This window comes from Vanderwaltozyma polyspora, genomic scaffold (genome assembly GCF_000150035.1).
Source record: "Vanderwaltozyma polyspora DSM 70294 KpolScaffold1064 genomic scaffold, whole genome shotgun sequence".
NCBI lineage: Eukaryota > Fungi > Ascomycota > Saccharomycetes > Saccharomycetales > Saccharomycetaceae > Vanderwaltozyma > Vanderwaltozyma polyspora.
Window position 1 is genome coordinate 1 of NW_001834650.1, and position 14,987 is coordinate 14,987.

The 14,987-nt window shown below is 34.4% G+C and overlaps 6 protein-coding genes and 1 non-coding gene across 7 annotated transcripts; 3 read left to right on the forward strand and 4 right to left on the reverse strand.

Moving 5' to 3' along the window:
* Positions 1–2,876: 2,876 nt before the first annotated feature.
* Positions 2,877–2,958, reverse strand: Kpol_1064trna1. The gene has a single exon. It is a non-coding gene; the product is annotated as a tRNA-Leu (tRNA).
* A 1,605-nt stretch (positions 2,959–4,563) lies between these two features.
* Positions 4,564–5,697, forward strand: MRPL3 (mitochondrial 54S ribosomal protein mL44; the record flags this gene model as incomplete). The annotated part of the gene is made up of 1 exon (XM_001644329.1): positions 4,564–5,697. One exon carries the CDS (start codon positions 4,564–4,566, stop codon positions 5,695–5,697), a length of 1,134 nt encoding a protein of 377 aa, XP_001644379.1.
* Positions 5,698–5,990: 293 nt separating this feature from the next.
* Positions 5,991–6,848, forward strand: CSI1 (Csi1p; the record flags this gene model as incomplete). The annotated part of the gene is made up of 1 exon (XM_001644330.1): positions 5,991–6,848. One exon carries the CDS (start codon positions 5,991–5,993, stop codon positions 6,846–6,848), a length of 858 nt encoding a protein of 285 aa, XP_001644380.1.
* Positions 6,849–6,854: 6 nt separating this feature from the next.
* Positions 6,855–8,018, reverse strand: PEX12 (ubiquitin-protein ligase peroxin 12; the record flags this gene model as incomplete). Its single annotated transcript, XM_001644331.1, has 1 exon — positions 6,855–8,018. One exon carries the CDS (start codon positions 8,016–8,018, stop codon positions 6,855–6,857), a length of 1,164 nt encoding a protein of 387 aa, XP_001644381.1.
* A 432-nt stretch (positions 8,019–8,450) lies between these two features.
* Positions 8,451–9,527, reverse strand: FBA1 (fructose-bisphosphate aldolase FBA1; the record flags this gene model as incomplete). The annotated part of the gene is made up of 1 exon (XM_001644332.1): positions 8,451–9,527. The coding sequence occupies one exon, from the start codon at positions 9,525–9,527 to the stop codon at positions 8,451–8,453; it is 1,077 nt and encodes a 358-aa protein (XP_001644382.1).
* A 2,530-nt stretch (positions 9,528–12,057) lies between these two features.
* On the forward strand, positions 12,058–13,437 carry Kpol_1064p5 (putative methyltransferase; the record flags this gene model as incomplete). The annotated part of the gene is made up of 1 exon (XM_001644333.1): positions 12,058–13,437. One exon carries the CDS (start codon positions 12,058–12,060, stop codon positions 13,435–13,437), a length of 1,380 nt encoding a protein of 459 aa, XP_001644383.1.
* Positions 13,438–13,528: 91 nt separating this feature from the next.
* On the reverse strand, positions 13,529–14,914 carry MPE1 (cleavage polyadenylation factor subunit MPE1; the record flags this gene model as incomplete). The annotated part of the gene is made up of 1 exon (XM_001644334.1): positions 13,529–14,914. One exon carries the CDS (start codon positions 14,912–14,914, stop codon positions 13,529–13,531), a length of 1,386 nt encoding a protein of 461 aa, XP_001644384.1.
* Positions 14,915–14,987: the final 73 nt, after the last annotated feature.

A 14,987-nucleotide genomic window follows, 5' to 3' on the forward strand; every position in this document is an offset into this window, starting at 1 on the left:
TATCTGAGAACGAACCTCAATATGAATCTATAAATTCACATCAAATTTCTGAGGACGAACCTCTGATTGAAGAACTATTTGTACAAGACGTATCTGAAGACGAACTTCAATATGTATCATTAACTTCAAGTGAAAGCTCTGATGAAAAAACCTCGGAATGAAGAAGTATCTGAATTCGAGACGCGTGTAGACTAACATCACACAACAACTGGATAGTGGTAAAAAACTTACATATAGATCATGCATTACCATATGCTGATCTACAGGAGGTGAATATATATACCACATCCGTATGAACCGAAGGTGGTTCAAATAAATAATGCTTTATATGGTTAAAGCAAAGTCCGAAAGAATGGAATGATTACTTAAGAAAATATCTAAATAGTTGATCATTCTATGACTCGGAATATAAATCAAGTATCCATTTTCTAAAGATAGATTTACAGCTCTTAAACTAGCAAAATTATTAGAACAAGTTCGAAAGAACGTAACTGCTATAGAAAAAATATCTGGTTTATTAAATGTTACTGACATTTTAACAAAAAACAGTAACGCAAATTCAATTCAAGAAATTGGTTGAATGTTCGGAAAATAAGTTACACCCAGGAGACATTCTTCGTATAACTGAGCTAGGAGAATCAAAATCCAAGGACAAGAAGAAGATGTTGATGATCAGTTAAGAAGATCGTAAAAACATGTCTTTACGGAGGTGTGTCAGAATTATGAGGTAACACGTGATATATACGTATTACGACATTATTCATATAGGATAAAGAAATGTTACTTTACACGAAAGTGTTATTTCTGACGTTAAAACTTTTCCAACACTTTATATAAGAAATGACAAGATCTTAATTGACACTTGTCATGTTAATTATATTCCCATGTGTATATTATATACTTTAATACACCGGATCAATATCAACTTATTAAGAATGTCCTTGGAAATAAATAAAGAATCTATTACTATGAACGATTCGGTAGAAAAACCACAACATAATTCTCTACAATATCTGATTGATTCATTTTGGTGATTGATACAAGATGCTTTTAATATAATATTTATATTTATTTCTCCGTAGTGTCTTATAAATGTAACTAAATAAATATATATTAATATGTCAGAATTATGAGGTAACACGTGATATATACGTATTACGACATTATTCATATAGGATAAAGAAATGTTACTTTACACGAATGTGTTATTTCTGACGTTAAAACTTTTCCAACACTTTATATAAGAAATGACAAGATCTTAATCGACACTTGTCATGTTAATTATATTCCCATGTGTATATTATATACTTTAATACACCGGATCAATATCAACTTATTAAGAATGTCCTTGGAAATAAATAAAGAATCTATTACTATGAACGATTCGGTAGAAAAACCACAACATAATTCTCTACATAATATTTTAGATAAACAATATTTTAGATGTACCAAAATGTCATGCCTTTTTATAGGTTTAGATCCAATCTCATAATCTTAATATTATTTATTTATGATAATAAATTATGATGCCTTTGCACTCCACTTCCTATGACATGATCATCAATTGCTCAGATGATCAAGTAGATCATCATTATCGAGCTATTGGAATCTATCAAAATAATTGCTGTCAATAACATTGACAGACTATTTCTTCATATCATTAGTAATCATTGTTCATTAAAATGATTAGGGTTATGAATATAATCTTTCAGCTCATAAGAATGTTCTAGAACCATACAGATCTATAATCTATCTCTTAGGTCATATTGTTAATATTTGCATTTATGTCATTAGGGCAACAAATGTGTATTATTTCAAGGTTACATCGTACGAACCTTGATAATGTCGGGATGTAATTCGTTACAATAAATGGTGTCATATTATCAATATTGCTATTTAAAGAGATCATTGTACATTATTGTATATTATTGTATATTATTTAGTATCTTACTTTGTACATAAAAGAATATAGAAATTTATTATTATTAACAAGTATATTTACTTTAACCTACAGATCTCTACCCTTAAGATCCTATAGAATAAACGCCTACCAGCCTTCATTCTAACGTATACCGAATTAAACATACAATTAAATAATAATTATAGGCCAAATAATACAACAAGATATAGTCACGTTTATGAACAGCGCTATCAAATAGTAATATGATAAACGAAGAATCTTTGAATATGCAATTACTAAAGAGTATTGGTTTGTAGGATTACGTTGGCTCATTGTGGTCACTCTGTTACTAGATAACTGGATCGTTCTTTTAGTTTTATACATAGTTACTTGTTATATTACTATTGTATTCTTTGTTGTGAATTCTTTAGTTGTAGATATCTAATAATTGTACGTCGAGTAAATGCTGTTATGGTATTTATTCTATTCGTCTATTTGGTGGTAGATTAGTACTGTTAATAAGTATATTTATTAATAAAGAGTTCTATATCCCCTTCTTCTAATGTACAAAGTAAGTAAATAATATACAATACTATACAATTGTTTCAAATTGTAATTACTATTATTCTTTATAAGTATGAACGATAATAACACTTATTAACTGGTGTCATAGATCTTACAATCCATTCGTATTAAACTATGTTGAAACAATACACTATATATATTCTTCTTTTATACTTCAAGGTACCTTGAAGAGTTTTCGGTTCGGACAAACACTCGTGAGACATGATAATATGGCTTTATAAGAAAAAGTCACATGACCAATGTCAGCAAAGAGTCTAGCGGCTTGTTTGAACAGAAATCAAATTGTGCTATATCCAAATTATATAAAAAATTACTTGGATTGTAATAAGTTTGGTATCCTCACTACATATATAGTTAATGTTCTCATCTACAATAAAAAGAATAAAAAAATTGATACCCGCGGGGTTTGAACCCGCGCCTCCGAAGAGACCAGGACCTCGACCTGGCGCCTTAGACCACTCGGCCAGAGTATCAAAACTCTCAAACATTTAACTGAGAATTATTCAGATCTCAGCGTCAACAATATTCGAGATCACTTAATTACATTTTTCAATTTTGCTTCCAACAAATACGAAATCGGAAAACTGATCACTAAAGATTTATTCTACAGGAACACTTTCAAGAATACCTTGTATAGTTGGTATTTGTCATGTTGTAACCTAAAATGTATGGTTCACACTAATGGGTTTCAAGGTTATGGCAATAAAGGTTATGGCAGTAAAGGTTATGACAGTAAAGGTTATGACACGTTGCAATTGTTCGATCGCAAATGTCATACTCGACCTTCTAAGTAATTGCCAAATCATATCATAAGAAGTGAAGTGCAAAGGCATCATAATTTATTATCATAAATAAATAATATTAAGATTATGAGATTGGATCTGAACATATAAAAAGGCATGACATTTTGGTACATCTAAAATATTGTTTATCTAAATTATTAATATATATTTATTTAGTTACATTTATAAGACACTACGGAGAAATAAATATAAATATTATATTAAAAGCATCTTGTATCAATCACCAAAATGAATCAATCAGATATTACTTTTACATCTGAACATGTCAGAGTAAATAGAGCGTTTAAGGTTTAATAAGAAGTAGACATACGTTAAATAGGTATGTTGATTTATCACAGAGGTATGTTGGTGGTAGCTCGCTCTCCCTCTTGTAGCATAACATTATATATAACATAAATAGTCTTATATATTGGAACTTGAAATTTGTTCCAATATATACGGAAGAAATCGATGTACAGATCTTGTACAAAAAACAGCAATAGTGATAGAATCTTTATCCTAGAGTATCCAGATTAAGGTTATGGTAATTAGATCCAATAACAAAGGAGTGGCATTGATTTCCAGCACAATTGAAGGAATTTAATGTTGAAATATTTTTGTATTGTAAAGCACTTTATGTTTAGTATGAGTTATCTCTATTGAAAATCATAAGTTCTAAGTTGAAAGAAAATAATAAACTCACCTAATTTTAAATTAGTTTCTGAAAGAGAATCATCTTTGCGAAGCCAACGAAGTATATACAAACTATATAGTTGATCTGATAGTAGCCGTTTAAATCAATCTCAATACAGTCTAGTTAATTTCCATCTCCATTACTGACACTTCCTATCTTCACCTGGATCTAACATCATCACACACGGCATACTACCTCTGTTAGCCATAATAAAAATTTGAGCCAAAAAAATTTCGAAATGGAAAAATTGCACTAACAGTTAAAAACATGTACTTATCAGTTAGATTAATAGATATTTTAGCAAAGAAAGTATTCAAATAGTTGAAATCTGACATCTGCGGTGAAGCTTATCAATAACAGGAGAAGTAGGATACCGATTGAGCTCTAGGCTTTACTATTAATTACCTTTGAAAAGTGGGAAAGTGTTCTTTTTTTTGTCCAACACTTTTATTCTGGTCGAGATCGCATAACCTACTTATTTAAAGTAGCCAAAACCATATTTATTCTATTGTCAAAGATACTATAATTGATATCTGTCCTCAAACTCTATCTGTCTGTATTTTTTCCATTTTAAATTTTTTTTAATATCTCAATTTGCATCAATGTCTATTTCTCAAATGTTGAAGAGTTCTCAATTAAGATCTTCTGTTTTGAGAAACAGAAATAGCATATCCACTTTGGTGATAACAACTAGATCTTTCCGAAGTATGCCAGTTAGATGGAACCGACAACAGGAGATATCCAATTCATCAGAGGAAGAATATTCCAATCTATTGAAATACAAAGAATATTATAACGAGTTAAGAGACACCACGAATAATGTTTCTAATGAAGTAGCAGAGAAATCACCACTTTTAAATACTCTACACAAGAGATTGAATCTACCTAAGGAATTTGAATTATCATTATTATCAAGATGTTTAAGTTGCCGTTCATCTAAGCTATCACATGAATTAAGTAATCCAAAGAGTGGGTTAGCATTTGTCAACTCAGTAAATACAAATAACTATTTCGATAATTTTGGTTTAAATATATTTGGTAAAAATTTATTAACTTTCCACGTTACACATCATTTGTTACAAAAATATCCTCGTCTACCAACAGTAGTTTTAAATGCTGCTGTTGATGCTTATATCTCCGAAAAAGTTCTAGCCAGTATTGGTAAATCATGGGGTATTGAAACGGAAAACACCTCTGTATTAGATAGATTCACAAGAAATGAACCAATTAACATAACTTTAGGTAAATTGAGGTTTATGAATAACTCATTAAATAAGGAAGATGGCATTGAATATGTCTCTGGTCAATTACAATCATCAGATGCCGCATATGCTTTGGCAGTAAGATCAATTATAGCAACATTGTGGGCATCAACTCAAAAGACTCAACCTGATTTAGTAATCAAATTCATAAACGACAATATCTTAAGCAGAAAATTAGACATCACAAGAATGTTCCAATTCGAAAACCCAACCAGGGAATTGGCAACCTTATGTAGACGTGAAGGCTTCGAACAACCAATTTCAAGATTATTAGCAGAATCCGGTAGACTATCAAAGGCTCCTGTATTCATCATCGGTGTATTCTCAGGCAATGAAAAATTAGGTGAAGGTTTTGGATCTTCTTTAAAAGAAGCAAAAGCCCGTGCTGCTACCGATGCCTTAATGAAATGGTACTGTTACGAACCAACATCTGGCCAAAATCCAGTAATTGATCATGGGACTGTTATTGTATGATTTGTTGATTGATTTTAACGCAAACCTCTATATTCAATATACAATATACATAGAATGAATTGTATATATAAATACACAACTTGTACATAATAAAACTTTTATATACTTTCATTTTGGATGAATTTTAACTCTTGTATACAAAAAAGCGAATCAGAAACAATGTTCTTATAAAATTAAATTCATACAGTATTTAAGGTTTAGAAACAAAATGTTCTTGTTGGAAGGGGATGTCACTTAAGAGATAGTTACTAAGTTTGAATATAATTCAATAGGGGTTTGTATAAAAGGACAATATGACTTCTTTACCGACCATTATTATTGAAGAGAAGGTTATTCTACAGATCAATTATCAATATGAATTAAAAAGTATAATTAACAGTTCTAATCCAAATTTGGATATTCCACAATGCTTCCTTTTACTGGGTCAGAAATCAACATCAGATGAAATAACAGTTAAAGCTTGTGTTGAATTTCCATTGCTTCATAGTCAACAGTCAAATGAAAGAATTCAGAGTTCAATGGTGAAATGCGATGAAGATGCTTTGATTAGAAGAATAGAATTACAAAAGACGACAAACCCAGATCTAATTCCTACTGGTCTACTTCTGATAGATATGAATCACAATAATTATGAATATTTAATAAAAGATATTATTAAATTGGAGTCCCTTAAATTCATGTCTAAAGTGCTTTTCCATTATGAACCTAAAACTTCAACCGATGATTTGGAATTAAATTGTTATAAAATAACTACCAATGTTATTACTGATCAGTTAACTCTGACTCTCATTGATTTTGAATTAAAACTAAGTAAAATTCCAATGGAAATGGTTGATAGAAGTAAGCCAGAGATTCCAGTTAGTTCGATGATAGATGATCCAATAGATTTTTACGCTTTTGAAAAGGAGCAACGTGATCATGACAAATTTATTAAGAAACTATTGAATGAAATAGACAGAATACTTAATTATTTACAATGTGGAGGTACTAATCCAGTAATACTTCGTAAAATTTCCCTGCTTCTCTCAACTTTAAAGAAAGCGCCTACTAACGATATTGAAGATGCCATATCCAAAATTGAGAATGAGATCAATATAGTACGCATAGCGTGTGAGCAATGGGAAGTCGGAAATAAAATATCTAAAAAATAGGGCCATTTATACTAATAATCTTCGGATCCCATTAACTACTTGCCATTCCTTTGTGCTTTCATCGAACTGACAACCTAATAATTGTTTATTAGTTACTGGACATCTTCCTTCATGTTCAGGCAAGTACGCCAAGGCGCATGGATAGCAGGTTACATATCCAGTTTCCAAAATACAAGGATTCCTTATAGTATCTTTACAAATTGGACACTTATCGGAAGATGCTTCTTCTTGATTCCTGGAAGTTGTTGGTGGCCTTGGAACTTCTTTATCCAAATCATTCAATTTTTTCTGAATTCTAACAGTTATATCTTGTGTTGTCCACCATTGATATACTCTCAACATGAATAAAAATGCTGGGAAGGCCTGCGATCCAATTTGTGATAATAAATCTACCAATGATTTACCCTTTAGTTTCAATGAATTTTGGAAAGAATATAGATTTGCTTTTTTCATTTTATTATCACCAATACTCGTATTTAAATTGTGCATCTGTTTTTTCTCTAAGGGGAACAGTGCTCTTGTATAGCCAATATTAAACATATAGTCTAGAAGAGAAAATGATCCTATTTTACCAGTAAGGAAGAAAACTCTAATGACTAAATTTGAAATATAGAAGAATTTTTTGATTAGTGGATAGAGTTTTCGAAAATATTGTTTTAAATAATATTTGTAATTTCTCTCAGAATTTGTAACTAAATCAGCCGGTCTATTCAGGTGATTATGAACTTCATCCAATCTATCCTTTAAATATGGGATTATAATTTTTTGCAAAAATACTACCACCCTTTGCTTCTGAGTTAATTGTAATTGCAAAGGCCATGTTTCGCTGAATTGATTTTTTGATTGTGCCTTAAACAACACATCATTTGCAGTATTAAATCTCTGTAAACCATAAAATTTATCTACAAAAGTAGAATTATAATTTTTTATATGATACCATTCGATAGCACCCTTAAGTGCTACTTCGAACCATTCCTTAAAATAGTTGTTAACCTGTAAAGTATACCAGTTAGGATTTCTCAAAATCCAATAGTTTGTCAAAATATACCGTACTGACGATGGTAATAAAGCATCTATCTCATTTGAAGAGAATATTTCAAAAACTGTAGGATTTAATCCAGAAGTTCCAGTCTCTGACTGCGTTACGGGCAGATTAGAATAAAAACTCATGTCTTCTCCCTTTAACTTTCCCTCAGTGAGGCCAAAAAAATAAACGATGAGTAACTTGGAATAACGTAAATCACACTTGACTAGTGTCAGAGGTTCTATTTGATCAGTCCATCCACAATTTTAATATACCTTTTAACCTCAAATGTGTTTGACTATTTTTTCACTTTTTTCAACTTTGACCTGATTTGATCTTAAAGACGAGAACTGATACTCCGGATATAATATTTTCCATAGTATGTTTGAATGTCACGATATGTTAAATATGTTAGATGACAAGAGATATATAGTTAGGTTATAAGATTCGATGGGATTGAATAACATTTAAGTCATTAAATAAGATCTATATTAAATTTAAATATACAAAAATTCTATATTATATTTATCATAAAACTCATAAGTAAATTCGTTTCTGATTTGTTACGTTGAATTTTCTTACAAAGTGTTTTCAGCGTGGAAGATGTGTAAAGCTTCAGCAATTCTCTTGGTCATGGTCTTTTCACCTTCTCTAACCCAGACTCTTGGGTCGAAGTACTTCTTGTTTGGCTTGTCAGCACCGTCTGGGTTACCGACCATGGTGGAGATGTAGTCCTTCTTGTTCAAGACGTAGTCTCTGATACCAGCCAAGTAAGCGTATTGACAGTCAGTGTCTAAGTTGACCTTAACAACACCGTTGTTGATACCAGTGTTGAATTCTTCTTGGGTGGAACCGGAACCACCGTGGAAGACCAAGTACAATGGCTTAGCAACACCAGACTTTTCAGCAGCGTATTTTTGGTGGTCACCCAAGATTTCTGGGGACAAGACAACGTTACCTGGCTTGTAGACACCGTGAACGTTACCGAAAGCAGCAGCAATGGAGAAGTTTGGAGAGATTGGGGACAAAGCTTCGTAGACAGCGTAGACGGTTTCTGGGGAAGTGTACAAATCTTCCTTGGCGACGTGTTCGTTGTTGACACCATCTTCTTCACCACCGGTGATACCGATTTCCATTTCTAACCATTGGTTCATGGCAGCCATTCTCTTGAAGTACTTGACACAAGTACCGATGTTTTCGTCATCGGATTCTTCAGATAAATCCAACATGTGGGAGGAGAACAATGGTTCACCGTGGACCTTGAAGTAAGCTTCATCAGCTTCCAACATACCATCGAACCATGGCAACAACTTCTTGGCACAGTGGTCAGAGTGTAAGACGACTGGGATACCGTAAGCTGGGGCAATGGATCTGATGTAGTGAGCGGCAGCGATGGAACCTCTGATGGAAGCGTTTTGACCATCGTTGGAGACACCCTTACCAGCGAAGTAAGCGGCACCACCGTTAGAGGTTTGCAAAACAATTGGGGACTTAGCGTCTCTGGCAGCTTCTAAAGCAGCAACGACAGTAGAAGAGGAAGTGACGTTAATAGCTGGGATAGCGAACTTGTGTTCCTTACAGTAGTCGAACAAAGCTCTGACATCATCACCGACAATGACACCGGTCTTTCTGGTTAAAACGTCTTGGACACCCATTTTTAGATATTAGATTTAAGTTGTTGTGTTGTAGAAAGAAATAAATCTGACTTGGTCTTTTTATAAGTTACAAGATAAGAGTAAATGATATAATGAAATAAAGTAAACTAGAATTGAGATCAAGAAGTTTTTCAAATCAATTGAAGAATTTTGCATTTCTTATATACATTTCCAAGATGGTTTTTAGTTGAGATGTAAATTTTTTTTTTCTTCTTCTTCTTCTTCCTCTTCCTCTTCCTCTTCCTCTTTCCTTTTGCTATGTCTTTCAACTTGTTTCTTTTGCAAGAGTGAAAAATTATCTTGATGACGACAGCACAAGAGAAACGAGAAGAAGAAAGAAAAAATTTTCTTTCTTGTTTCCAGTATCTTACATTTACATTTCTAGTCAGATAGCGAGAGTGTATCTCATTGAAACCACTATTGTAATTATCCATTCGGTTTCTTTCCTGCTCGAGCATGGCGAGAGGGCAGCGAGCAGAGATCAGTGAGCAACAGCGTATCGATATTTTAATTATGATTATAAGTTTAATGTTAATTTTAATCGAATATCATAAAAACTGAAGTTGCAGTTGCAGTTGCAGTTGCAGTTGAAAATTTTCGTTAAGCCAGAAAATGTTCTTGTTGTAGTTGTCGTTGTTGGGTTCGAAGACGAGCGTTAAAATGGAATTCAGCCCAAAAACCACTCTGGTCGACATACTCGGGCGAGAGAAAAGAGAGGAAGCACAGGAAGGGAAAAGGAAAGGGAAGCTGAGGTACGAGGACAGATGCGCGATTCGAATCGAATCGAATCGATGCGATGCGACACGGAACAATACGATACGGCAGAGAGAAGAGCCCGTGGAGAGAGGGAGAGATTGGGAGAGATTGGGAGAGATTGGGAACAGGAGGACAAGCCGTAGGTGACGAATAACATAATCGAGCGAAATAGTGGAATCCCAGATGGACAGTCTGTCTTTTGTGTGAGTTTTTCTTTTTGCAATATTTTGTACTTGGAGATATTCCGTTATATGGAGAGAAGAGGAAGCTGGGGATCCACGCCCCCACGGGTTTCTGGTCTATATTTCTTATTAAGTGGAAGCCGTAAGATGGCGACGGACAAAGAAGCGAGAGGCAGCTGGTCAGCAAAAGAAACAAGAAGCGACGAGAAAACAGAGCATGTTTGTGCGTGTGTCTCTTCTTTTTTTGTTAATGCTTGCTGAGAGCGTTTGGTATGTGGTGCAAGGAATACGCGGCTTCCATTAATCAGTCGGTCACGGCATACCCACGCAGTGTCTTTCGGGAGGAGAACAGACAATCATGTTTTGGTGAGCATCCACTAATACTGAACTTAGTGGATGCGATGGTAGCGATGGGACAAATATTCTCTTTTTTTTTTTTTTTCTTTTGATGAAAATGGCTAAAAACAGATATTCTGTCTGTAAATGTCTCAAATTTCCGTTTTCCAACGATTTAGGTTTCATATGTCTGCTCGTGCAGAGTTACCAACAGCATCACTATATTTGGTTCTTTTTTTGTCCTAATTTTTGTCCTCCCCCCAATTGTCCAAGGTATGATATGATATAATTATTACAGACATGACACAATATAGTGTGCTTTTTTCTTGAACATGGACAAAAACTTAAACTAGGACAAATCCGTCGTTCTGTCACTTTTCGTTATCGCCAATGCCAATGCCAATGTCATTATCAATTATATGATTAAGTTATATATGTAGTTTACCTACAAATTGATATGCTATATGCTTGCCAATATGTTCTCTATTGAACAAGTCTCTTGAAATGTGTCTGTGTCTGTGTCATTCTTGGAATTACAAAGCTCTCGTCAAGTTGTGACGCCATTGGATGAAGAGACAGAAATGGGTAAGTGTTAACCCATACTATTGTCTGGAACTCACATTTAAATGTGAATTGAGATACGGACTGAACCCTTTGTCTAAGTTCAAGCCTCTTTTAGTCATTTAAAAGAATCCCCGGTGCTTAAACGTCCGTCATCCTCCATCTTAAAGATTGTTACTGTTTATAAGTTTAAGTTACAGAAATTAAATTAGTAATGCAACATTTTACTCAACTTGGATCCATCCAATGACGTTAACATTTAATAGTCATAAATGGATACCTGTCTACCATCCTCATCTCCCTTTCCCCCCACACACCTCCACCATATTAAGCTTTTCTTGTAAGGACCGTTTCGAAATTCGAAATTCGAATCTGGTTTATGGCTCTCGTGAAAAATTCTAAACAATTCCGTCACAGACGACACCGTACGGAATATGGAATTTCGAAATCCATAGCTTACTTGATTCGAATTGAATAAAGCATCTAATCCATCAACATCCAATTTCAATTGGTATCCACTTTCACATCCACATCCACCTCCACATCAACACAAATGTATATAAACATACCTCTCCTTGAGTCTTGAATCTTCATTTCTATCATAAGGTCCAAGCTTTCACCAACCCAATACCTAAATAGCAACTAGCCATAGCAGCTTTAACAGCTATATACCCTGAATCAAACTAATCAATAATATGCAATTGCCTTCTCGTTTTCTAACTAGTGATGCTGGCACCTTTGGTGAACACACCGCTAGTGTTCGTTGGCCAACTCTAGTTCAAAATATGATCAATGATTTAACTTCTGAATTAACTGATGATATAATCGGCACTAATAAGTATCAACAAGGTTTAATCATCAAAGATCAATTGATTGCATTCCATGAAGAGATATTGGCTGATAAGAAATTACGCAAGTTCACTGAAGAAGAAGTAGAATTGGCAGGTATCCCTCATCGCTTTAATGAATATTTAGATAATCAATCATCTCATATTACTTGGCAGGATTCTGAATGGTTATTCGCTGAAATTTACCTTTATAGAAGAGTCAACGTGCTTTTCAAGTTTCAATCGTTATGGAAGTCATTCGATATTTTTGATAGAATTAAGCAATCAACTTTTAAGTCTTCTCTACACGGTGTTGTCGAATTAGCCATAAGATATATGAACTTAAGAGACCAATTCAAATCAACAACTGACGAATCAGTACTACAAATTCTATATAAAGAATTCGTTGAAATCTCATTATGGGGTAATGCCACCGATTTATCTCTTTTAACTAACGCTACTTTGGAAGATATCAAATCAATTCAAGGTGCTAAAGCAAGACAAGAATCTGAAAAAAAAATTGTGGTCAATGACACTGAACAATCTTGGAATACTATTTTCAAGAACTATGGCAAGAAAGAAACTAGAGTTGATTTCGTTTTGGACAATTCTGGTTTCGAACTATATGCTGATTTAATGTTTGCCGCTTTCTTATTACAAACAAATTTAGCTTCTCGTTGTATATTCCATGCAAAGGATATCCCTTATATGGTCAGTGATGTCATGTTGAAAGATTTCGACATTTTAATCCATGACTTGAGAGATAGATCCTTCTTCCCTGTTGAAATAAACTCCGTCGAGGATAAAGCTTTGAATATCTTTGCCAATGACATGACTGATTTCATGACAAACAACAGACTGGAATTCCGTGAAGACTCCTTCTGGACTTGTGACCTAGATTATTGGAACATCGACCCATCTGAAACTAAATACCATGGTAAAGAAGTTCACCAAGATTTATTGAACTCAGATTTAGTAATCTTCAAAGGTGACTTGAACTATAGAAAGCTAGCCGGGGATAGAACCTGGGCTCGTACAACTCCATGGAAAACTGCAATTGGACCATTAGCCACTAATGGTTTAACCACTTTAAGTTTAAGAACTTGTAAGGCTGATGTCCAAGTCGCTTTACCAGAGGGCTTAGATGAGCAACTATGTGCTGAATATGAAAAAGAGAAGCCAGGGTTTGGTTCTTGGTGGTGCAGCAGCGGTAAATGGGCTGTTATATGTTTTAATGACTCTAAATGATACCCAAATTGTGTTTTCGATTACTACATGCTGTTTGTTTATTATATATCCAATATAGAAAATATGTACATTGATGCTTAATTTTATCAAATTATTTTTTAACATTCTTATTCGCAATATTACCATTACCATCATTATTGTTACTTATTTGTTGTTGTTGCTGCTGCTGAGGAGTAGGCATTGGAAATGGCATAAAAGGCATTGGGAAAGGCGGCATACCAAAAGGAGGCATTGGCATCGGCACTGGAGGAATAACTTTTGTAGGGGAACCACTTTGCTCGTCTAACTTTCTTTTCTTTACTTCTTTATCTGCCTCGTTCTGCACAATGGCATCATGATTTCTTGTTAAATTATCCCCCGCTGGTTCTTTATCATTTTCATGTTCCTTTATATATTTCTCTACCTCATTTTTCTTTTCCTTAGATTCTACCAATGAATCCAATAGAATATCAGGAGTCTCACAACCAGGACACACAAAATCACTTTCTAATAGATAGTTTTCAATAGCGGCTTTTGAAAAGAATTTTTTACAACATCTGCTTGTAGTGACGGGATCCCGTAATAAACCGCCAGTAATTGGACATTTCATTTCATCTGGCAAGTTTTTAAAGTGGTCTTTCCTCCATATCGATTCATTACCATTTATCAGTCTATTCTGTTGCTTACGTTGGTACTCTTCCCACGAAGACTGGTCTGCCACTTGAATAACAAATTTACCTTCATCTGTAACCATGATTTTTCTTTGGGCCATTTCCTCCGCTGTCATCGACTCCGGATCGATCTCGACAGTCTTCAAGAACTTTTTAGGAATACCAGTGGTTCTTCTGATCCTTTTACCTTCAAAGTTTGGGTCGCTGTTTGTTGGACAACTCTTGATCCAATGGTCCCTACCACCACACCTATAACACATATACCCAGGAGGTGGAGGACCCTCGTTCTCCATCGAATTCGGTCCACTGTTGGACTTATAAAAAATAGGAGTAGCCGCAGACATCTCCTGCTGCGTCTGCTCCCATTGGTTTTCTTGATTAGCAAACATATTGGCAATACGTTCCTCTTCGGTGACACCAGAAACAGAAACTGACACATTCCCAGTTCCACCCCCAGATCCAGATTCCCCTCCACTGGCACCACCCTTCTTCTGAAACACTCTCGGCTTACCAGTAACATATCTAGTCGCATTCCCCATAGTACTCGAACCACTGCTCTTCTGGCGACCATTAACAGAAATTGCCTTGATCGCAGGAGACCGTCTCACCACAATGCTGCTCGACCGAGGAATAACCTGGGAATCATCTTCATACTCCTCGTTCGTATCAGGACTATACAAACGAATCTGGAAATCAGTCCCATCACCAAGCTTGTTCTCTAGTATAATCTCCCTCTTTAAATCAAAAACCGTCAAACCAGTACCATCAAAAAGTATTCTAGAAGTGTCCTTCTGAGACTTGAACCTATAAAAAATAGCACTACTCATACCAAATTGAACATATAACAAACTGACACCGCAATTAACAATTTTAAAACTATTTTAGAACCAATCACCACCA